At 38.8% G+C, this 25,289-nt stretch overlaps 2 protein-coding genes across 2 annotated transcripts; both read left to right on the top strand.

The window, feature by feature from the left end:
• The first annotated feature begins 379 nt into the window (after positions 1–379).
• LOC6638628 (nucleoporin Ndc1) lies at positions 380–19,287 on the top strand. The gene is made up of 3 exons (XM_002062521.4): positions 380–1,563; positions 6,492–6,541; positions 18,818–19,287. Exons 1-3 carry the CDS (start codon positions 459–461, stop codon positions 18,851–18,853), a joined length of 1,191 nt encoding a protein of 396 aa, XP_002062557.3. The 5' UTR covers positions 380–458; the 3' UTR covers positions 18,854–19,287.
• LOC6638649 (tyrosine-protein kinase Src64B) lies at positions 19,288–23,886 on the top strand. Its single transcript, XM_002062522.4, has 5 exons — positions 19,288–19,597; positions 21,028–21,247; positions 21,317–21,570; positions 21,671–21,978; positions 22,045–23,886. Exons 1-5 carry the CDS (start codon positions 19,336–19,338, stop codon positions 22,657–22,659), a joined length of 1,659 nt encoding a protein of 552 aa, XP_002062558.1. The 5' UTR covers positions 19,288–19,335; the 3' UTR covers positions 22,660–23,886.
• Positions 23,887–25,289: the final 1,403 nt, after the last annotated feature.

The following is a 25,289-nucleotide window of genomic DNA, read 5'->3' as shown; positions in this document are numbered from 1 at the left end:
AATTACGCTGAGAGCTACAAAAAGAAGATGGTTGCGGAGTCGAAGGCGGAGGCGGAGTAAATAGAAGAAAAGTTGCTAAAAGAAAAAAGTCGAAAATTCAATTGTGTATGCCTTTTGTAAGTCGTCGTTGTTGTTGTAGATTGTCGTCCACTTACGTACACACATGGTCCGCAGCGTTTTATTGATAAGAATGATGGAAAGTGCGTGGCGGGCGAAGCAACAGTAGCAAGTGAAAAGCCCTTGCATAGTCATGGAAACGTTAGAGGTCAGAATGGGCAACGGGTAATCTCTAACTCGCGCAAACTCTCTACACAAACAAAAACTTTAAAAACATCATCTAGTTGGCCCTTAGTACTTAGTTGTTTTGTTTTCCATCTCAGAATTTCTAGTTGATTCACAGAATCCGAAAGTGTTCCAACTATTTTCAATTTCTCTCTTCATTTAAATCAATTCGAATAATGTGGCTTACGTTAAACAAAGGTCTTTTGCCCGACTATCTAGTTGAGGTGCCATTTTTAATCAGGAGGTTGTTGGTCTACCGTTTTTTATGTGCAACCTTGTACTGCATCTGTATGGAATTTGGCGTATTGGCAGTTTTCCTTTTATGTGTTATATTACCCGTGAAGGGGAGTCCTATTAGTTGGCTTTGTTACGTTATCAAATGGACTTTTTTTTCGATTTACACCTGGATTTTGATTCTTCCTCTCTTTATTGGAATTGGACTCTACGGACTATTACTTTGCCGAATGCACAATATTCGTCCGGAATGTCATCACGTTCTCTTTGATCGATTCAAGCATAATTTCTTGCACAAATTTTACCTGATGTGCATAACCGTGGCCCTCAGCTGTTACACTACTTGGATGTACAAAGGCTACATAATGAAGCAGCTAACGAGGAGTGAGCAGCTGGTGATGAAAATAACCTATGCCGATGGTTATTTGATGGCATTTGGCAACTTGTGCGGCTTGAGTTATTTTTTTACTCAATATGCTCCATCAAGTTTTAAGGGCTTTAAGTTGCCCATAGCAAGCTCGGCAGTATTGGTCCGCATACTACGCCAGATTTCGCGCTCATCCCTGAAGGAAGCTGTGAAGACAACGTTAATATCGGCAACAGTTTTTAGCCAGTTCGTTTGTGACCCAGGACACGATCTCCTTTATCACTCTTGGTGTTTGGGCATGGCAATCTCGATCCAATTGCATCTTGCCAGGTGCATTTATAGCTTGGTTTGGCAAGAAAAGTTGCCGCTGTCGTTGCAAAACTTCTATCCACATTCTGCGAATATTCCCATGCACAAACTGCTACTGAAGCGCCTGAAAGTGTGGTTTTGCTACGGAGTAATGTTACCCGTGCATTATGAAGACGTTAAGGATATTGAAAATAGTCGCAAATTGCCACTCTTCATGGCCTTGGACTGTGGCGTGCTACACGGCTTTCAAATGCAGGCAGCAATGGAATTCAGTGCGACCATAAATAAGCCAATAATGTTTAAGCAAATCTTCAACGTCGATAAGATAACTGGATGTAGATCCTGGAGAGACCTACGCAACATTGTGATGGGTAAGGTGAATGATTTTCGTATAGAATTGGCAACTCTTTTGAGTGAATATCAATCTGAGGGCCATGATTCTCCTGAGCTTACTCATCCTCGACAAATGCGTTCAATAATACGCCCTTGTCCTGAAACTCTTTGTTCACAATGCAGACAGAAGGACATTGGGAACGAGGACGAATGCAGTCTTACCGATCCTCAACCAAATTTCTTTCAAATATATTTAATCGCACTGCGTGATAAACTTGCTAACCTGATACAACAGCATTGGCTTTACGTCAAAATCGATGCTTTCTGGCATCGATTCTCCGGCGAAAACAATTCATTGGCAGAGTTGAATCGCATACTAATCTCCGCCGAACCCTTGGGCTTCGCTCTACAAGGTATTGTTTCGATTTGCGTGATTTCATTAAGGAAGAATGACCGTTATGTCGTTTGGGACGAAGATGTCAAGCGTATTATGAAATCCGTTTTGGAGCTTACGAAAGTACTGGGTGCTCTTGAAGATCATGAGATTCTGAATAGTGGCAAACTATGCAGCAGCTATCGACTTCTTAGATGGACCGTTTTGGGCTCCATGTACCATTTGCTGAGTGCATACAATGACTATCTGGAAGTCCTTCTATTGGATGATTGGCCCCTCTACCGCGAATTGAAGAAGCTTTCAAGAAAAATGTAATTATTGCTTTGAAATTAGTTTCTTGTTTCGCTCTTTACCATTCGATTTGTTACTTGTTAAATTATTCGTTTAATGTCAAAAATATATATTCAAAAAAAAAAAAAAAAACGGGGGGTGTACCCCGTTTTATTTAATTTGATGTTACTGATGGGCACTGCGTTGCAAAGGTGAAGGCCATAAACCATAAGGCGGAACTTTTAATTCATATCGAATGGTAAAAACAAAAACAAAGCAACATTCACTGGGTAGTTCCAATTTTCACCATTCCGTCTTAAGCTTTTGCGTTGGCTTTGCCATTGCCATTTTCTAGCATAACTTACATTGAAGGACCTATGCCGAAATCACGAGAATGGCGACGACAACGAGGAGGACTTTCGGGCACGAACGGGCACACACATTTCCGGTCTTAGAGTACGGAGTTGCCTGCCGCTCGCTTTTCTTTTTCGGTGGTTGTTGGTGCTGGCTAGTTTTCGATTTTATCGATTTTCATAAACCACAGGAGGATTTTACTTTGTTTAATTTTTTCTGGAACGGCAAAATTGTTGCTCATTCATTGTCAGGTGGGAAACTTTTACCTTGGTCGTGGGAGGGGGGCAGTTTTGCGAGGCATGTTTTGCATTGCATTCCAATTGCATTTTCCTAAAATGCCGTTTGCAAAGGAACATTGAACAATAATTAATTTATTAAGTTTAACTATTTTACAGAATATTTAGATATACATACATATATATTATATATATATTAATCTTTTAAGGATCTTTAACCACAAATTCCATGGATGCCTTCTTCTTAACCCTTTATCCACCCATTCATCAATCCGTTCAGCCAGCTTAAATGACTTTAGGGAAGTAAGACGACGCCCTAGGTTTTGTATATCCATGCAAAACGGTAGATTCATTTTGGTCATGAGTGAGTACACAGATATAATAGATATTCTTGATCAACATGATGACAAAAACAGCATTAATCGAGCTTTATGTTATCCTTTTTTACTTGCCGTTATAAATTGAAGGGATAGGGAAAAAGTAACACAAAAATATTGTTCCTTTTGTTTTGTTTCTGTTTATTTTTTGTGAGGACAATGTGCCCTAATGAAAACTTTTTAATTACAAGGATCAAGACAATAAAAGTTTATTAAGCGAAAAACTCTACGGTTCTCTCCCTCTTTGCTTTTTCATCTCTTTAGCCTTTTTCTTACCAACCAAAACCAAAAATAGATGGCAGAAAGCGTGGCAAAAACTAATAAACTCTAAACCCAAACTCAGTCGCAAAGTTGCAGACAACAAACTGTCGTCAAAAAAGAGCCAACTTTGTTTAGTTGTAACTTAAAAGACAGTGGCAGAGATGGAGGCAAAGTAAAATAGCATTTCCCAAATATGTACAAATACTGTTGCGCTTAATATTGGATTTTGAAACAAAATCGACTTATTTTCTTCAACTCTCCCCTCCTCGTGCAGCTCCTCGTACACCTCCGATAAAAAGCTAATATTGAAATGAAATATCCGTGCATTGAACTCGTCCTAGAACGCCTTGTACAAGGTGTGAATTTTTCGTCGTTTGTTGTATCGGGACTGGCTTAAATCCATTTCTATGGCAGCATCAGCATCCCTTACAATATTCCCAAACGCAACAAAATTGACAAATCTACAATTCTGTGACTTTGGTATCCCTTCAAAAACTTTTTCTTTATCTCGTTTTTAAATGTCTGTCTGTCTGTCTTTTGACAAAAAATCTCTCAAGACTATTTATCCCTCAAGAGACTTTACTTTTCTAAGAGGTCTTTCGGAGGAAATGCCAATGCAGTGTGCCGGCTATATCCACGCGGTTTCAAAAAATGTTGATTACTTATCAAATTGCTTGCGCAATGTTATTTACACGTATGTTTCGTGAGTAATGTGCACTGTATGGATTGAAGCTTGAAGACGACATTCTGAATAACGGAGAAGGGGATTGTGTTTTCTTAGTTTGTTTTTAAATTAGTTTTCAGGGTGATTTCCAGATTGCAATTTATGTAGACCAAGCTGGAAAAATTATTATTGAAATGACTAAATGTCACGCTGTGATTGCGCCGAGAGCGAAATTCGTCGGATGTCTACTTGTCCTTGCTATCTCTTTCTGCCATCGCCATCGCCTCCTCTCCCCCTTCCTGCCATTGTGCACGCGTCTCAAGTGCTTTGCAGTTGCAATTGTGTCTAGTGGATGGGAACTGAAGTTGAATGTTCCCCAAATGCTGCACTTTGCTGATTAATTTATATGTGCGCAGCAAAGTTTTATATATTCTTCTTGCTTCGTTCTTTGTTTATCTTTTTCGTTGTTGTTGCTATGATCAATTTGACACAGATTTCCAAATCAATACAAATCGCATTTAGTTGCCCACTTTGCAGAACTTACATATCTATGTTTGTAGTTGCAATTAAAGCGCTAATACTTTTAAGAGAGTCTCCATAAATCTCATTCGATTGGCTCGTAGTTGCAAACACTTTCACGTTGAACGCAATTACAACGGCTTATATATAAAATGAATTGTAATTTCAATTTTAAACAGTCTTTTCACTTCTTGCCACATTTACATTGCCAAATAAAATAGAACCTGCCGAAATGTAAAAATCAAATCAAGTTGTTGCATGTTGCACAGTTGTTGCCGATAATGTTGTTCTTGTTGTCACTCTGGCACATAAATTGAAGTTTTATACCCTTGCAGAGGGGGTTCCGCTTGGCGTTTGTCTGGGGAGTTATTGCATTGAATTCTTTGCAAACAGGATCGAACATTGAGAAACCGCTTGGCAAATGGTGGCAGTCGTTGCGTAATCCCCAAACTCATATCAATAAAACTACAGTTTCTACTGCGGTTTATTCTCTGGGTAGAAATCTCATGGCAAAATGTACCAGATTTCACTGCAGTAAACAAATTCAACTCAACATGTTTATCGCTCCACTAAGGAAGCTTTCCATATTCGCCACAATTGCTTCCGCCAGGATCAGTGTCAGATCGATTATTTTCGGGAGTGAAATCGGTCTTGGCTATGAAAAGTTTAGTAGTGGTAAATTATTATTTATCTCCTATGTAGGTATTGTTCACTCTAGATTCGAAATTAAAAAATTAATCGATAACGAAAAATGTACAGCATTTTTTTGTCGCTTTTTCTTTACATCTGACGCCCAGTTTAGTTTTTCGAGTGCTGCTGTTATCTCAAGTGCTTGATCTAAAATAAACAAACTACAATATGCTCAAAAAATGGTTACGGTTTTTTATTAGGGGCGTACACACTAGCAGATGAGATAGGAAATAATGAGAGAACGAGAGAGAGAGAGGGAGAGAGAGTGAGTGTGTGTGTGTGTGTGTGTGTGTGTGTAAGAGAGAGTGACCCTAGCCAGCTGACTAGTAAAAACTGAAAGTGATACATCTGCTTCTTCTCCTCAATAACAAACGTACGAACAACTTGGGTCAGTGGACTTGGGGTATAAATAGCGTTAGGTAGACATGGCATAATGTATGAGTAGGGTTGGCCCTGCTTTCTGCTCTGCCCGAGGGCGAGCATCCTACTTCAAGACGTTTGTGTTACCTCCTTTACTTCCTTTTGACTTGGAAAACAGGTCACGTTAACATTTTTAACCAAGCGAGAAGGACGAGCGAACTGACAGTTCGAGCCCAAATGTGATTTTTTTTGTTTTGGTTTCGGTGTTTCATGATTTTAACGCGTCTTTGTTGTCGTCGCCGTCATCATCAGCGCAGAGTCGTTTTGCAATTGCTTTAACGTGTTGGAAATATTTTAAGCCTAGCCGCTTGTCTCATGGCCTGAGTCTTGGTCTGAGGGGGAACTAGAGGAATATCTGAAGCTGAATCTGAGTCTCTGCCCATTTCCCCTCTCTTTGGGCTATTTGTTTTCCTTCTTTCTCTTCAGTTTTGTTTTTACACACATTCGTCCGTACATAGGAATGAAGTTGCTGCCTCGTAGTAATAAAAATACCAGAAATGTGTATGTACACACATAAAAATCAATATTTGCACCGCGTCGCCGCTGTCAGTGTTTCCTTTTTCTATATGTTCATATACATATATACCTAAATATTATTTTTTTGAACGCTTTTGTTTGCATTCAGACAAAGTGAATGCTGATAAGACTAATGCGGATATGACGCCTAGCTATAATACCACCTCACTTAATATACATATATATAGGAAAATTTACATAGTATTGCTATAATCATCCCTATCCTCATACCTGACCATCTCTCTCAATTTCTCTGTCATTTCAGAAAACTTCTCAACGTCCATCCAAAAGTTGACTACAGTTGAACACAAAAGGGTAAGAGAGACCAATTTTCTAATATTACCAAGGTTATTGGAACACCCTAAAAAACGTTTAGAAGGGGCTATCAGGGAACGCAACCCCAATTGAAAAATGTTTAGGAAACCCATTCGAAGAATGGAAATTCGCAAAGCTCAAATTGAGTTGAGGCATAAAAAAAAAAACAATTTCAAATGTAGCCAATAAACGTGAATTGTAATTTGTTCTAGCCTATGATAAGTTTTGCAAATTTCCCAGGGCAAATTGTCGTCAATATCCCAACCTGTATGCAACATTTTGAGTTAATGATCAAATATCAACTAAGTGTTGAGGGCAGGTCTTAAGTTTAATTCATATACGGATTAGATATACACCAAAATAGTCCTAGTGAAAACTATGATGGTTCATGAAATATAGTAATAGTAGTTTGAATTTTATGTTTTTGCCGATTCACGTATATTCTCATTCTGCTGACCCTGTGATTCTTGTACGGTCGCCCGCGAGCGTTTTTGAACTTGTTCTACATCTGCTGTCAGTTGACTAACTTTATCTCTTTGCCACACGAAAAATTGCTTTTCCCTCCATTTGTCGTTGGCCACTCGAACAAGCTAAAGTGCTGCTGCTGCTGCTGCTACTTGTGCCTCTGGTGCTCCAATTCTTAAAAAAACGAAAACGAGTTTTTCGGTCGGCCAGTTGCCAGTTAGTAGTTACCAGTTTCAGTCCCCTTCGAGCACGTAAATCATTTTAAAACTCTGTCAGTTGAGTTAGGCCTAGTTTTTGATAGCTTTTTATGTTGTCTTTGCTCGATTTGTTGGAGCCTACTCTCTTGCTTTGCCTACCCGCTAGCTCTCTACCAATATAAAAAGTGTTTTTTAGGTCTACAAATTTGGTTTCCATTGAATTCCATCTCAACACCCCCTTTGTAGTATTTGCATAAAAAAAATACGAGAACGGCCGTCTAATAATTTTGTGTCGTTGTTTAAAACCTAACCAAACATTTGAAATAAATCAGGAAGTCTGACGATCAGCATTATTTGAATTAGTTTATATTGGATCGATCAGGGATCTTTACCCAAACAATCTATATAACCTTGATTTATGCTTGAAATTAACAATATGGTTTGATATGAATATAGAAAAAGATCGTAGGACAATTCTCCAACCAAGCTTTGCAAAAGGTATGTGTGTAAACTATTTTTTTTGTTTGTTAATTTTCTGTCGTTTTGTTTAGTCACGCAAAGCATCTTGATTCCGCCTTTGAATTTTGATATTACCTAGAATCGGGGAAGTCAGTCATGCGTTGCCCCTTGGAAATTCATATTTGTTCGTTTACAGTGTTAAAACGTGTTTAAAATCCCTGCCCCGTCCATCTATTGTTCTTTTGCCCACTTATTCGCCTTGGGATGAAATCAGTGATGGGGGGAGAGAACAGCGTTGGGGGCCACTGCAACAACAACGACAAGTATCAAAGTTGCAGCATTAGCAACCAACAACCCTTCAAGACCGAACCCTTCACATGTCTGAGGTCTCAGTCTCAGTTTTCCCTAAGACTAATTACATAGGCGGGTCAGCGTAAGGTGAGAAGGTTAAGCGCCCTACCGATCACCCGACCGCTGCATGCATGTTGAATTATTTTGCGGGTTATATTTTTCTTCATATACATAAATTTAAAGCAAACATTTGTCCCCTCTCTCTTTCTCTGCATCAATGCAAAACTTCTGCTCATATTAATGAAGTAATGGAGCCTTCTTGGCTCCTATGGGGTGGAACCAAATGCCGTGAGTCGGTGGCAATGGTTTGGGATGTGGGGAATGGGAGGTGCAAGGAAGCCCCAAAAATGGCAGGCATGTTGCCGTTATTTGGTTTCATGCATAAAATAACTGCACATAAGTGCAACAGACGTTGCCCGGCTTTGGCTACGTTAAAAATTTCATGAAATTGCAACGCGGCCAAAAGGGAAGTACCAGAAGCATCACGCGCCGCCCCCGCGTACCCTCTTTTTATTCCCTAGTTCCAGTTCCTCCCACAAACTCATTTCCTCCATATCATCATGAGCATCTCATAGAGGCGCACAGGCTCTGTGCTTTTGGGTGTGGTACAGAATGCAATTTTGCGCTGCTATTTTTTTGAGTGGCAAGTACACACACACATACACCCAGCATAACTCACACGCACAGTCTTAATTTTAATAGCCTTAAGTTTATAACATTATAAATACACTGGAAACACACAACACTGAAAACAAAAATTTTGTGGAAACTGATTGACTGGGTGGGGATTCATGAGATTAACTAGATCTAAAAATCTATGAAGTGAGTTTTCAAAAACTAGCATCGATTGAACTGAGATTGTGTTGTAAAGTGCCCTAAAACTTTTCATGCCTGTGATACAAATTTTTCTCAGTGTTTGACCCAGAAAGTGCTTCGCCCCAACAAGCTGTTGCATAAATCTGCGTACTACCTGCCGAGAGGTGCGCGCTGGTTGGTTGGTGTCCTCGCCTCGCTACTCCTCGACTCACCTTAGCTTGCTTTGTTGTGTTTGTGTTTTAGATAACTCAACGTTAAGCGTTCGTCTAAAACTATGTCAAGCCAATCACCCCAACTCACTTCCACCCTCCATCCTTGATCATCCATCTCCCGCTTGCTCTTGCAGCTCTTCCCTTGCTATGTTAAATCGACAAGGAGGCATGCTCTATAAAATATTTGTTTAAACTTGCACCTCGGTGGCATTAACAGCCTCTTCTTCCGTTCCCATTGCAATTTCTGTAGCCTATATGAGGGTAGCTATTCTTCGCATCCTACTTCTGCTTCTCTCCCATACCATCCATCGCTTTCAGGGGCCGCTGGTGTTGATAAGCGCACTTTGAGTCTTGCCACACTTGAAATGAGGTAATGGGTAATCACAACTTAAATGAGTAGTTTAATTTTCTTCAAGTGGCTGTTGGAGGAGAGTGCAGATGGGGAATATATTTGATGTTAGGGCACATATATACACACACACACACACACACACACACAGAGAGACATATGGCTTTATATTTCCAAGAATTGTTGCAACAGCAGCTACCAAAGAAAGAGAGTGCGAATCGTCAACAACCTGACAATTTGTTTCTGTCTGAGTGTTGCCCATCATTTTCTTCTGACAACAACAACAGCAATAAAAGTGCTAAAAAGTTTTATGCCCTCAGATTGCATCCTGTTCGCCAGGGCTTACAGTTTCTTTTCTCTTGTGCAATCCCTTTTTTTTGTTCCACATAAAATGTGTGTGTACTCTTTTATGAATAGAAGATTGCAGGGGCTTGGTAAGATTGTCAAAATGTATGTGTATAATAGAAGCTGTAACTTTCAGCAGGGTATGCTGAGATCGGCTCCAAGTACTACACTGCGCAAATTTTTAATCTTTTTAAAACGGTTAACTCTCTGACGTTGCCTGCATTTGAAGTTGTTTAGCAAAAACAAAAATAAATGCCGTAGCGGATGGCAAAGATGATGCGAGAGAAGATTCCGACTGCCAACTGCCACCTACCGACTGCCTGTGTTGTGTAGCATGAATTTATTCTATCAGCCTCCAACCAGCTGCTGCCTGCCTGCCTTTCTGCTTACCCTGGCATATCCTTTGTCTTAATGAGAGCTTCATAACTTTGTGTTTAAGTTTGCCTTTTGTCGATGCTGCTAATGAGATGCAAGTGAAAACATCAAAGGCAAAACCAAAAATTACAGAAATTATTTGTCTCAAAAAGGCTTCAACTGATAATATAGCTTAGTCAGAATCAGAAATTATATACTATATCATATTAGATCCTCTGAGAAGAGCAAGAGTATATAAAATGCCCCGACTTTCCCATGGCTTTACTTTTTTATTCCTTTTTGTGTGTTTCTGCTTCCATTTCCTTCTTATCTTTTGTTTCATTCATAATTTTGTGGTATACATAGCTGGTGGAGCCGAGCCAAGAGTTTGAGGAGCAGGAGGATCTCGTGGTGGTGGTGGTTTTTTGTTTTTGGATTGGTCACAGGATATAGCTACGTGAGACATATTCCTATGTGTGGGTGTGTAAATGTATGTATCTCTCTGAGTGTGAGTGTGTGTTCCGTTGCCAAGCCTTGTGACTGTTTCTGTTTATGTTATGTTACCTGCCTTGGGTGACTCCTTCTGTCAATGTCTGCTATCTGACACCCCCTACTCTGCCTTCCTTGCCCCAACCGTATACATATTTTGTGTATCCGCATAGGTCGCATTGTAACATCAGTCGTCGTCAGTATATACCAGCAGCTACTAAAACCTCTGCAAAACCTCATCGCAACTGCATTGCGCCGTAAGAAGGAAATTAAATACTTCAGTCGGATGTTGTTAAAATTTCCGTTTGGAATGCTGTCTGGCTGACTGTTTTGTTTTTTGTTTTTTAGTTCAAAGTCTGTTTAAATAAGTTTGTCATAGGTGTTGATTGAACAGAATTTCCTTCTCCTATACAAGCGCACATTTTCGATTTAGATATTTCATTGGAATTCATAGAAAGAATAATACGAATTTTGAATGTTTTATCGACATATTAAGAAACTATAGCTTCTGATTATTCAATTAGTTAGCCCTAATGGCATTTGTTCTTTGTGAATACAATTATCGCACTTACTTCTTCCCCCTTACTCTTTCTGTATCTGTTCGTGTTGGTTGCTGCCCTTTTGCTCCAATTTGCTTTTGGGGTCGTCGTCACTGCGCCAAAAACTGCAAAGGACTTTGCAGCCTCATTTGTTGCACACGTTGTCGTGCCTTTTTCCGTTCGGCATCGTTTTAAAATTATACTTGGTTGGTGTTGTTGTCGCCCCTCTCTCGACAATCCCAACAAGAAGCACAGGAAAGAACAAAGCCAATTCGCAAAGGATAACCACTTTTTAGTGGGTCAAAATAAATGGTCCGAGCCAAACTGAGCAATCTCGTGGATAATCATTTTCTCCGCAATATTGACTTAATATAATTAATAAATTTTGTTGTTTAAATCGCCAAGATTATCGTTTTTAAATGTCCCCTTGAATTCCTACTCTAACTAAAATAATCGGTCTCTATAATCTTAGGGCATTTTTGGCCCACTGTGCTTAGCCGGAGGTGACAAGAATAAGAAATGCCACACGAATGTGGAGCATGTCATTTGTTGTTGTTGTTTTCCATGCCAGATGAGGGGCTGCTACTCTTCCACTAAGGCCACATGGCGTGAATCAGCAGTGGCACCAGCACCAGCACCAGCAGTAGCAGAAGGGGCAACAGTGGTGGCAATTGCAGCAGGCGTTGTCGTAATCATATGAAATAGGAGCATACTTCGTTTTTTGTTTCACGTAAGAAATCGCCGGTAGGTCTAAAAGTTAACCCAACTAAGGATGAAACGTTACAAACAAAGTTAAAGTTGTTCTCCCTCCCCCTCTTTCTCTGCATGTGTATGTGTGTGTGATAAGACCACTTCTCTTTCACAATCTCATATTGGTGTTGTCCAGCTCAACTACATACATACACTCCTCCACTCCACTAGATCGAAATCGATTTGTACATTTATTTCATTTTGGGTTTTGGGGTCACCTAATGACTTTCCGATGGTTTCCCCCTCGCCCTGCCTCGCCTACCTTGATAAGCTGCCTTTGCCACATGAAGATAACTGGAATGAAACCCGAGAGGACTTAATAGCTTATCAGCTGATGGAACCCAGACCCAATTGGTGTGGTGTGTCTGCTGTGTATGTGGTATAAAAAACGTTGTGAACTGACTCCCAATGCAATGCCGCTGTCAGGGGAAATGAAAAAGGTTTTCCATGTGTTTCTGGTTTCACTGTTTTGAATAATTGTTGCAGTCTGTTGCAAATAGCTGCGTCAACGACAATCTTTACCCAATTCAAATTTTGAAACATATCTTCAAAGTCACCTACTCGATGTTCTATAAATAGCCATTGAAAGCAGTTCATAGAAAAAAAAAATGAAATAAGGATTTTATCGGACTTCAATGAAGGTAAATACTCATTCAAGCTGTTTCTTTGAGCCTACTACTGTTCCACTTCATTGCGCTTACTCTACTCCAAGTAACCAATGTTGTGCGTGCAACATTGAATGTTAACTGGGCGTCATTGGCACTACTATTACGATGTAAGCGATAATGCCGTTGTTGTTGTCGTCGTCATCATCATCGTCATCATCGTCTTAAGTGGTCACTAGCGGCTGTTTAGTCGAAGTCAAGGCGAAAAGCGTGTAAACGTTGCCACTCCACACATAGGGAGTTTCGTGTGATTCTTGTCGTCGTGCGTCTTTGTGGCGCCACGGTCGATGGCATCATTTCTACCATGTAATCCCAACCAATATCAGCTGCCGGCAGTGGAAAATGTACTTTTAACAATTCAACTTTAACCTTAAAAGTTGTGTTCTTTTGCATACTGTTTAAGCTGGAATTGACTTTCCCAATGTGTTGGCTGGTTTTCTACATATACTATTATGTTGACGAAAATTATGGCAGTTTGCCAAAGAGTGCCAACAATTGCAGTTGCGAATTATACGCCCCCCATCTCGTCAAAGACGAAGGGACGATGGAGTGGACTTGATTTGGCAATTGGCAGGTTATGTTTAAGTCTCTCTACACGCTACATTTTTTATAATCAGGGAGTTGAATTGCAATTTTTTTTTTAATTATTAGTACGTTTTCTTCAAGCTGTGAAAATTTGCTGAATCTTATTATTTCTCTCCAGTTCACTCGCCCAATGTACGTCATCTGTCGCATGCGGCTAGCTCTGTGGCAGTGGGAGCCTTTTCTGGCGGCTCTCGATTTCGTCATCGTCCTTTGTTGAAACACCTCAACGCCCCCTTTTCCTTTTTTGCCGGTTTCCCTTTGTGTTTTCTTTGTTCATGTAGAGTTTTTTCGTTGCCGTCCTGGTGTTGGCACGCAACTCGGTTTCTCTTCCACATCCTCGTTCATATCCTTTAATTCGTCCTCGTCATTGTTTGTTGTTGCCATTCTGAGCTGATTCGCACGGTAATTAGATTTCTGGGTTAATTTTTTTGTGTTTGCCATGCCACCCACTATACTCGCTGTCTTTGACATGCTTCTCTTTGTGTCCCTACAATTGCCGTTTGATGTTGCGGACGATTGTTTATTTTAGCTAATTTTTAAATAATTTTACTCAAATAAGCATGACAATTTTTCCATGCAGTGCATACATGAAAGGCATTGCATTAGAGTAAAGTAAAATATGCCGAAGGCCAGACAGACAAGCCATTAAAGTAATGATATCATGCTCCTCTGCTTCTGCCAACATGTCGTCTACCCTTTATACTGTTATTTCCTCTCAATGGTTGACAGACCAGACCCAGCAACAACCCCACAAGTGTTATAGGCCCTGAGCACGCAGCAATTCCATTCATGCTAGTCCTTCCTCCTCATCTCAGACTCCAAAACTCGCACCTTTTTTTTTTTTTTTTTGTAATTTCTATATACATAGAGATATAAAAAAAATTCACACGTTCAGCACAAAGTTGAAGAAATGCGTCAAATTGTGCGTTATAAGCAACACGCCCCTTAAACAACATTCAACCACCCAGTTTTAGTTAGTCACGTTCTACTACTGATGTGTCTGCATTCCTTTGGCTATGGAGTATAGCTGCTGCGACTAGTGACCGACCTTCCTACTAGTTCCCACTCTTTCAACGACAAGTATATGTAATAGAGGCGCCTTTGGGAATAGCCATTCGGTCTTCGACCCAGATTTGAAGGATAATGCCATCACCAATTTAGATTGCTTCGATTGACAAAAAAATAGTCAAGTTAGGGCGATAAGCGACTAATTGAAAAAGAAATTAATTACTGATAGGAAACATTTAATGATCAATTTCTCCGATCCATCAATCAATCAATGCTTTTCCTTCCCCTCTCTCTCTCTCTATTTCAATATAATTAAGAGTTAAACAAAAATTCTTATTCACAAGAAACCTGATTTAAAAATGTAAATTTTGTTTCTGCGTAATTTGAATTACTAAGGTCATAAGATCATGTTTCTCACAGTGTAAACTTGACTGTTCTAAAGGCTTACAACGGCTGAAAGTTCGACAATTACTTTTGTATGTCTACGATTTTATCGCGCGCTGTTTAAAAAGACGACAAAAAATTAAAATTTTTTGTATGCTTTTTGTCATTGTTTGTTGTGGGTACCTTAGCTTTTTATTGTTGTGAAAAACGTGACTATTTTTTAATTGTATCTACTACCTCTGGCCCCAGCTCCGCCTTCGACAAAGCCCTTAGTATAAATAATTGCAATCTCCATATGAATATTGCCTGGTGCCAACAGGCAAGGCCTGGATCACCACACCATCTGATTGATTTTGTCATATGTTCGAACTTGTCATTCCCCTCTCTCTGACACACACACAGACTGAAATCGGCCTTAAGGTCGGTCGTACGTACAATATTTTAAGGGGGATAGCCTAGAACTGGATTCGGAGTTGGTAGCTTGTTATGATTATTGCTTTTAGTCCATTTGTTTAATGGCATTCCTCCCATTGGCAATCATTTTAATGTTCCTAGCGTGGCTTGTCGATTAAATTTGGCTTGCTACAATGGACCCAAACCTTTACCAGCTGAGCCAATTCACCAATGGATAAAAATTCATTTCGTTTTTCAACTGCATTAACTTATTAAATATCTTATCTTCACTGTTGACCTATCGCACCATATAATTAGTCAAAAATTGAGGGTTAGATCCAAAAGTCTGTTATTCTGTATGGAATTATTTGTAAGTTTATAAGTCTATGCGACAGGAAAACAAAACTACTCAAAGTTAGCCTCGCATCTTGTTAAATTATAAAGTATTCTTTATATAGACACATATCATCAATCATCAATTGTATTATTAATATTTTAAATTATGCTAAAATGTTCCGTTTCAATATTAGCAAAATTTAGTTTGAACATAAAAAATGCAAACTTTTAAAATTGACATTGGAACATACCCTGGACCAAAATAGAGAAATGGATTAATTTCATATAATTTTTGTGCCTTATAAAATAGCAGCATTGGGTTATTTGCATTACTTTTGAGATTAGTTGAAAAATAGTTGATATACTAGTAAGGTATATCGAATTTGGTGTTTTCCTTTCTGTTTTAAATGAATAATGATTTGTGTAAAATGCAAAAATCAAAAAATTAAAAAAGAGAAATGTTTATTGATATATAATTAATATATTATGTTGGCAATAAATGCATGTTCAAATACTTTTGTTTATTGGTCCAAACATTAAAGTCATGTTTCGCCCGCCGGCACTCTCTTTGTATCCTTGTCAGTCAATGTCAATTGACGAGGAGAATTATTAGAACTTTATACAACGAGTTGGCAGGACAGGATAGTGGGGATTAATCGATAGTACGTGACGTTCTAAGGTGAACGACTGTAATAACATAACATGCATACATATAAGACGTGAAGGGAGAAAATGCCGGCTTTCACCTGACAAATGGACTACGTCACAGACACAGGTACAAACAGGGAGAATTTGACTTTTTAAGTAGCAACAATGAGGTCTATTGACAATACTAGGTGGCAATAAAAACTGTAAGCGTTTGGTCGGCTATTTTTTGGAGGTCGAGGGTTGGTCTACATTTGCATATCGGTTTCATTTTGCGCTGTGGTTTGTGCTGTCACATCAGGAAATGATGGTATAAAGGCATTTACAGTTTAAGCCTTGATGATGTACTTAAGGATTTGACAATGACATGCGGGGTGGCATGCCAACGCTTCAACCGAACTTCAACCCCAAAACAACCACCAAGAAATTTGCATAGAAATTTCATAAATCTAGAGAATTGTAAAAATGTACTTAAAGCTAGTTAGTTGACACAAATCAAATTTATTAGACCAAGTTCTAATTAGTTTTAGTCTTGCTGATTACTGATCAGCATCTTGCATTTCATATTCATCTTGTGGTCATGAATAAATAGCTTTTCCCTTGCATCCATCGCACAATACACACAATTAGGTATTCATTTGGTTTTGTCAACTTCAACAGCGTACTCTAGCAGCAACCAGCAGCAATCCATTTACACATATCCTCAATGCACTGAGAACAAAGCCCACTGGAGGAGCGAAAAAGTGTTGATTAGTCTTACAATTATGACATACACATTTTCTCAGTGTATGTATTTGCTCTTTGCCCTTAAAAGTAAACTAGAAAAATACATACATACATACATGTGGGCCAAGAGAGAGAGATAGAGAGAAAGTAAGAGCGGATACCAAAGGGGAAGACAATTCTACTGAATGAAATATTCATGTTTATGGTTTTAACTTTCTGCTCCTGCTGTAAATTTAAAATTTAGCTTTACATTCGGTTTGTCTTTTGTGTGTGATGGTCCAATAAATCGGTGTTGCTGGAATGAAAGTGACACCCTTGTTGTTTGTTGGCGAATTGGTGTGGGGATTGTGACGGAGCTAAACGGAATCGAGAAGAAAAAAGAGTGTCCTAGTAGAAACTTGGTCATGCCAAATGAGTTGAAATTTTCGCATACAATTCATTGACATCTCTGTCGCGCAGTTCAAGTCACAGACTCGTCGGCGGTCCATTGTCCACTTGTCGTTGACCTCTCCCTACCTTTTATTCTGCGCCTCCCCTCACTTAAAATTGGTTGAGTTTCTTGTTATTGTTGTGGTGGCTGCTCTTTGTGGGGGTTCATGAACTCTCTTTGGCAAAATAAAATTTTGACTTTTATGAACCCGTGAACACACCGACATGGAGGAAAAGAGAGAGAGAGAGAGATCAAAGTTTATTTTTATTGCTATCGTTGTTGTTTTAAAGTGCAATACGTTAGGTTTACGTAAAGGACGAGCAACTGACTGGTCACGGTGTACGTACGCCAGCGATGTCTCGCCATCGGAGATTGGAAATGTCATTGTCCTTGCAGTCAAAGTAGTTTTAGTTCTCGTTTTTATCTCGACTAGTGAAATGCTGCTTGACGCTCGCTCGAACTTTAAAATTCAATTTGATAATGGGTCCAGGATTGCAGGTAACATAATGACGCCTAAAGCAATTCATGATGCTGAACTTATTTGGTATTTGGTAGTCGATAGATCGTTTATTTCTCTCTTCCTTTTCTTGGGCTTTCTGTTTATGTTAGTAAAGGTATCATGTAAGATGTTTATCATTAAATCATTTGCATGCTCAACTCCTGATACCCACAAGCAAACAGTGTGCCGGCAGGACATTAAACTAATGCCGCAAAATACATCCTAATGTAGACAATTTCATGCCAGCTGTGCACACATTGAAATACAGAGAGAGAGAAACACAACAAATGTTTAACAATAACAATTAAAATTGAAAAGTGGTTATCAACAAACGTATAGGGTGACTAGGCATTTCTTAGCCTAACCTGGTTGGGAGTCTCTCCTGTTCGATTCGGTTTACTCCATCCATAATTATCCAATTGTACAATAAACAGATGCCTGCCAGGCCTTGAGTCAATATATGTCAATGTGGCCAGCTGGCAGCTTGTCAAACTTCTTCTTTCGACTATTATTACCATTGTTATATGAGTTGAGGTCGTCGTTGTCGGTCGATGTCGGTTTGCCGATCGTCTGCAATTGTTTTAGCTCTTGTTTGTTGGAGGACTGCTGCATCGCAATGTTGCATTTTGATAAATAAATTGAATACTCTTATCTCTTACTATCTGTGCATTAATGTCTTCCTAATGCCGACTATAATTTGTGCATTAGTAGGCCTAATCTTTTTAAATTTTCTTCCTTGTGTTTAATATATCGTACCCTGAAATTCGTCTAATAACATCTTAGTGTTTAATTAATGGTTAAAAGTAAAAATATCGTTAGAAGCATTTTAGTTCATTTATTTATGTTTAACGAATAATTTTGCTTCACATTTTTTCCTTTGGCCTTCATTTTGGTTTTCCATTTTCTGTCCTGCTATTCTCTATAAGCCTTATACACTGGTCTGCCAAGTCAAGTGAAATGATGTGCCAAAAAAATTTTAGCCAGGCAAAATGCAGCAATAGCAGCAGCAGGAGAATTGAAAATGTTTTCTCTCTGTGACTGCCACCGCCGTCGCCTGAATGAACATAGGTCACTGACTTGTATACCCAAAGAGAGAGAGAGAGAGAGGTCGGCAAGTCGAGCGAAAGTTGAAATTGTTATTCTCGTCGTCCTCCTCCTTCTTTGATGAAGCTTGGGCCTGGATAGGAATGTCATTTTAATGAATACTTATTAAGAATAACTAATTTGTGGCAATTTATGTTGACTTATGCTCTGTTTTGTCTTTTCTTTTTGTTTGCAGGTGACAACAAAGTTAAACAGCAATGTACACACTTAAAGGCTGTCTGCAGTTGCTGGCACAAGGAGGACAGGCTAACTAACCATAAGAGGATAATCAGGCAACCGTAACAGGAGACGCTAGTGCTAGGAGGCAGCTCAACACTAGTCCCCTTTTTTTTGATACATGAAAACAAACAACAAAATGCACTTTTTGCAACAAATCTAAAAAAAAAGAAACAAAGAGAACAAGGCAAATGCCCTCCAACCAACTTGACTGATAGTTTAAACCATAACCCATTAACTTTGCTGAATCAACAATCGTTTTAATTACTATTTAAGTCAAAATTTACTACCCATAAAATGCCAAATTTGCAACAGCAGAAGCAGCGACAATTGCAACTGCAACTATAGAAACATCAGAATCAGACAGACTCAGCCATAAGCAGCAGCAACCCACATACACATCATCATCATTATCATCAATTAAAATCAACAATCGTCATCGTCGTGGTCGTGGTCGTCGTCGTCGTCATCATCGTCATGGGCAACCAATGCTGCAACAAACGTCAGGATCCGGAAATGGCATTGGCCTATCCCACAGGCGGCTATAAAAAATCTGACTACACTTTCGGCCAGACTCACATTAACAGTAGCGGCAGCGGCAACATGGGCTCGGCCCTAGGTCAAAAGCATAACAATGGCGGTTCACTGGACTCGCGATATACACCGGATCCGAATCGTGGTCCATTAAAGATTGGCGCCAAGGGCGGCGTTGACATCATCAGGCCTCGCACCACCCCAAGTAAGTGCAACCGGAGTCATGCATTCGTAATTAGTTTCCCCGCTTTTAATTAGCAATTTGACTTTTGTCTTTTTTGTTGGTTTATTTATTTTTTTATTTATACTTGTCACTGCCATAACCCTCAGCCGAACATAACCTAAAGCACCCGGCCGATGTTTACCAAGACACGTAATATGTTTGCAATGCGATGGCTCCCATCGCAGAGGATACATAATTATGCACGAGGGTTAGAACACAATTTCAGTTCACTTGAATCTGAATAAAGAGAAACGAACAATAAGAGCTGCCCTCGCTGCTATTACGTATGGATATTTAAAGCTATAATTAGAGTTACCTCTCTGGAGGTTCAAATTTGACATCGCCAAGATGTGGGCCAGAGGGTGAGGGGGAGGCAGAGAGTGGTACGTTCTCATATTTACATTGTGGAACAATGTCCGACAGCAGTGTTAACCTTGACCAGCAGCTAGGTGCGTGCTGTGCTGTACTGGGAGGTTTATTCACTAGGGTCAGATTAATTTATATTGGTATAATGTGGATTTTAAGCTAATTTTCGGAAGACGAAATACTGTAACCGATTTACACCCCACCAAGGGATCATATATGTAAAATACTACCGACCACTGGGTCATACTATATATCAAGTCATGTTGAAATCCACTTTCCACATTCGTTTTTGATAATATATTCATGCTTTTGTTTACGGTTAGTTTTCAAAAAGAATTTGATTTGATTTGCCCGATATTGACGCCTCATTAAACAAGCAGCAGTCAGCAGCTCTCTTGATTAGGTCGCAGCAATGGTGTTCCCTTCGGTTTTTCATGTCACTTCGGACCTTGCCAGAACATAACAAAATCTCGACAATAAAGCCGCTTAGGTCGTGTAAGCCCTGGCAAATGCGCTGAGTGGCTGAGGTTGACCGACTTGGCATTTTGGTGGCCAGTGATTTACATTTGCTTATAAGTTGGCTTTGTCAGCACGAACCAAGGGAATGCATACTTATACATATACCGCTTGAATGGAGGCCAAGGCAACGGAGGGCGGACCTAAAATGTGGTATGAATCTATTAGCCAAATGGAGGCATATAGCAGTAGTCAGTGCCAATAAAAATTGTTTTCTTTTTATCTGATAAATTGCTAGCTGTCGCAAAGCCAAAATGTATGCTAGTTAAATTTCAATTTTACATTTTCCTATCAACATCAGCGTTGTCATTAAATTCTAATTACATTTTCGCCAATTTGTAGCCATAAATTGCAATTTGTTGAGACGCCTTGAAGGCATTAAATTAAATTTACAATCCCAGCTAGCCAGCCAGGCTTCCAGCCAGCCAGATGAATTTCTAACCATATCTCACTTACCCCGCCTTCACTCTACCAACGTTTACTCTCGTTTCTAACTTGGATTCTTTTCTGTTTATTTTTCATATTTTCAGCCGGCGTACCTGGTGGCCTGCCCAAGCGTCGTGTAGTTGTTGCTCTATATGATTATAAATCGCGCGATGAATCCGATTTAAGCTTCATGAAGGGTGACCGCATGGAGGTCATAGATGACACCGAGTCTGACTGGTGGCGCGTTGTCAATCTGAGCACACGCCAAGAGGGTCTTATTCCTCTAAACTTTGTGGCAGAAGAGCGCAGCGTCAACAGTGAAGAGTAAGCTTTTATCATCCCCTTTACAATTTCCTAAATTCTCTAACCAATGCTTTTGCTATTGCATTGCAGCTGGTTCTTTGAGAACGTTTTGCGTAAGGAAGCGGATAAACTGCTGCTGGCCGAGGAGAATCCACGAGGCACTTTCCTTGTCCGACCCTCCGAACACAATCCCAATGGCTACTCATTGTCGGTCAAGGACTGGGAGGACGGCCGCGGTTATCATGTCAAACACTATCGCATCAAACCATTGGACAATGGCGGATATTATATTGCTACAAATCAAACGTTTCCATCACTTCAAGCCTTGGTCATGGCCTACAGCAGTAAGTTGAAAGAAAATGCCGAATTTGTAATCGACCTTTTTAGTTGAGCTTTTCAGTTCGTGATGATAAAAATCCTTTTCATTTTCTCCTATTGTTTCAGAAAACGCCCTTGGGCTGTGCCACATATTATCGCGTCCCTGTCCCAAACCGCAGCCACAGATGTGGGATCTGGGACCAGAACTGCGCGATAAATATGAAATCCCACGTTCCGAAATTCAATTGGTGCGCAAATTGGGTCGCGGTAATTTTGGCGAAGTGTTCTATGGCAAGTGGCGCAATAGCATCGATGTTGCCGTAAAGACACTGCGGGAGGGTACCATGTCCACAGCTGCCTTCCTCCAGGAGGCTGCCATCATGAAGAAGTTTCGCCACAATCGCCTGGTGGCTCTCTATGCCGTATGCTCACAGGTAAGTCGACCTGAGATTCAAATACAATTTCACATTTAACTAACTCCACGTTTTTCTAATACGCAGGAGGAACCCATCTACATAGTGCAAGAGTACATGTCGAAGGGCAGTTTATTAGATTTCTTGCGCGAAGGCGATGGCCGTTATTTACATTTCGAGGATCTCATCTATATAGCCACCCAAGTGGCCAGCGGCATGGAGTATTTGGAATCGAAGCAGCTCATTCATCGCGATTTGGCGGCACGCAATGTTCTGATTGGCGAAAATAATGTGGCAAAGATATGTGATTTTGGTCTGGCACGTGTCATAGCCGATGATGAATATTGCCCCAAGCAAGGATCACGCTTCCCAGTCAAGTGGACAGCCCCCGAGGCAATAATCTATGGAAAGTTTTCCATTAAATCGGATGTCTGGTCCTATGGCATCCTACTGATGGAACTATTTACATATGGACAGGTGCCCTACCCGGGCATGCATAGTCGCGAGGTGATTGAGAACATCGAGCGCGGTTTCCGCATGCCAAAGCCGACAAATCATTATTTCCCTGATAATATCTATCAGCTGCTCTTACAATGCTGGGATGCTGTGCCCGAGAAGAGGCCGACATTTGAGTTCTTGAATCATTACTTTGAATCCTTTTCGGTTACGTCTGAAGTGCCATACCGAGAAGTGCAGGACTAAATGGCAACAACTGCAGCATCAGTAGTAGCAACAGCATTATCTTTACCAACCACACATACACACACACACCATACACTCCCTACACACGTTCGATATATAGATATATTTCTGGTATATAACGTTATATGTATGCAAATAAATGCATACATATTTCTATATGTATTGATATGTATATATATATACATATATAAATACATATATATATATATACATATACATATATATATATAATTCGTAAGACTTTTTTTTAAAAGCCCCCTCCACCTCCCCACACACACACACACACACATTTACATACAAACGATGGGAAAAGAAACAACAATTTTATATTTTACACGCAAAACTAATTTTATAATTTATATACCTAACTTGTATGTACTATGAAAATAGCAAGTATTTAATTAGTTTTGTAAGCTTAAAAACAAAAACCACAAAAAAAAAAAACCAACAAGAAAGAGATACAAGAAGAGCAGAAAAACAAGCTGATAAGAAGGCAAAACAAGCAAACGAAAAGGAATGAAGAAAGAACATGAAATGACGAAATCTATAATGCTAGTTTAATCGGTGCTTAGGTTAAACATTCGATTTCTCTTATTCTCCTCTATATCTATCTCTTTCACTCTGCTGAATTGTTTTTCTCAATATATATATATATATATATATATATTCTTTCCAAATACCCAAGTATTGTTTTTAGAATTCAATCAAAACTAAAAAAGAAAACAAAACAGAAAAAAACAAAAAAACAAAACAAAAAACACCAAATGTAGTTGAAATATTATCTAAATCGCGAAACTCCAAAAATGGCATTTACTTATAAGGTGCGCGAACGATTCGCCACGCCCCTTCTATTTCTACTCTCCATCTACTTCCAACCAACTCAAATTCAAGTTTTTCCTTTGCTTCTACCGGAAAATGTAGACGCTTATTTATACAAATTATGAGAAACGAGAAAAAAATTCAGTAATTGGCAAAGAAATTTTTTTTTGTACAAATCTTTGCAACGTTTTGTTGATTCTTTTCTTTTTTTTCTGTTTCTTTTTCCAATGATTTATATTTTCTTTTATGTTTATAGTAGATTTATTGTTTATGTAAATTTAAGCACAATCAAAATTGAAATTATTCATAAAACGTAAACTTTCAAACAAACACACACAACAAAACAAAAAGATGCAAAGCAATCGAAGAAGAAAAAATATAGGAGATCATTTTCAAATCAACACTTAATTAGCCCAAGACAAATTTACTTACAGTTAGTTCCTGTCCAGATCCATTTGTTCCACGCCATATAAGAGCATTATGATGCTATCTCCAAAAGGGTTTCAAAATGCAATATCAGATGATAACGATCGAGATATTATAATTTCTATACCAATCACAAGCTATGGGCACACAAAACTACATAATAAACTTCAATTGGCACTGTGCAACACTACACAAAATATATCTCCCTTTTCTTCACTGGCAATTTATTTTCCATTTTTTGTGTCTATAATTTCGTCTGTCTGATTTCAAGCAAGAAAACCTGCATTACTTTAGTTTGAATCCTTAAAATATTTAAGAACTCTCTTCGATCAGTTTTTTTTTGCATATGTATGCCGAAATTTATTCACTGCCGTTGCCATTGAAGATGAAATCGGTAACTCAAAACCGTGTTGCACATTGCTATGTCTACCTACTTCTAGCCGCTAGGTAACTCACATTTATCTAAATGTATGCCTCTAAATAGACTTATGTAGTCAGTAATTGAAACGAAATGAAATAATTGTGAAGATATAAATATACATTTTTTTTTTAATTTTTGAATTTAATTTAATTTATTTGTTATAGTTTTAAATACTATTATGTTGGCCATTGTGTGCACACTTGTAGCATAAAACCAAAGTTTAGCATTTCGTATTGAAATATGTAAAATATTTCCAATTCCTTTGACCCTCGACATCCGCCCTCCTATTCTCCTTATTATGTTCCTGCTCCTGTTTACACACACACACACAAGCCAGTTGATCCTTTTATAGCAAACCATTCAAGAACCGAAAACCAATCAACCAATCATTGTATGAAATTGCATTAAACGTAAACGCTAACATTAATATTTAACGATTAAATGAAGAATCATTAAAATAAATATATTGTTATAATTAAAGCAAACAAAATGCAAAAAACAAAACAAAAAAACAAGGCAAATTGAAATTGTTTAGCGTAGTTGATGAAACGATAACGATAGACGATAATGAAGTGAAAGATTTTTGTATATAAACTTTGGCATAACATGTGTAGCAATAAACAAATATATAAATAACAATTGAAATCATAAACGAAACTCAATAGCAAAAACAAATAAGAAACAACAACAACACCACGCCAACAAACTTTAAGCAAGAACAAAAATTAACTTTTTTTTTTTTTTGATATATACAAAAGCAAAAAGAATGCAAAATTTGCGGGGCAATCAAATTGAACGATTTTCAAAATCATTTTTAGACGTTTGCCAGCCTAAAAAGCGTGCAAGAAATTATACATTGTCGGGAAAACAATATGTTAGAAATTAAAACTAAAAACCAAATAAATTATAACTATTAAATAATACAAATAATATAATATAATATTGATGGAAATAAAAAACTCAC

This window comes from Drosophila willistoni, assembly GCF_018902025.1.
Source record: "Drosophila willistoni isolate 14030-0811.24 chromosome XR unlocalized genomic scaffold, UCI_dwil_1.1 Seg144, whole genome shotgun sequence".
Classification (NCBI taxonomy): Eukaryota; Metazoa; Arthropoda; class Insecta; order Diptera; family Drosophilidae; genus Drosophila; species Drosophila willistoni.
This window is presented reverse-complemented; position numbering and strand designations above follow the sequence as displayed.

Coding starts and splice junctions, on each gene's coding strand:
- LOC6638649 (XM_002062522.4), top strand. CDS start 19,336: ATGGGCAACCAATGCTGCAACAAACGTCAGGATCCGGAAATGGCATTG. Junction 21,571..21,670: donor CTTGGTCATGGCCTACAGCA/GTAAGTTGAAAG, acceptor CTATTGTTTCAG/AAAACGCCCTTGGGCTGTGC. Junction 21,979..22,044: donor TCTATGCCGTATGCTCACAG/GTAAGTCGACCT, acceptor TCTAATACGCAG/GAGGAACCCATCTACATAGT.
- LOC6638628 (XM_002062521.4), top strand. CDS start 459: ATGTGGCTTACGTTAAACAAAGGTCTTTTGCCCGACTATCTAGTTGAG. Junction 1,564..6,491: donor CCTACGCAACATTGTGATGG/GTAAGGTGAATG, acceptor CTGTCATTTCAG/AAAACTTCTCAACGTCCATC. Junction 6,542..18,817: donor CTACAGTTGAACACAAAAGG/GTAAGAGAGACC, acceptor TTTTGTTTGCAG/GTGACAACAAAGTTAAACAG.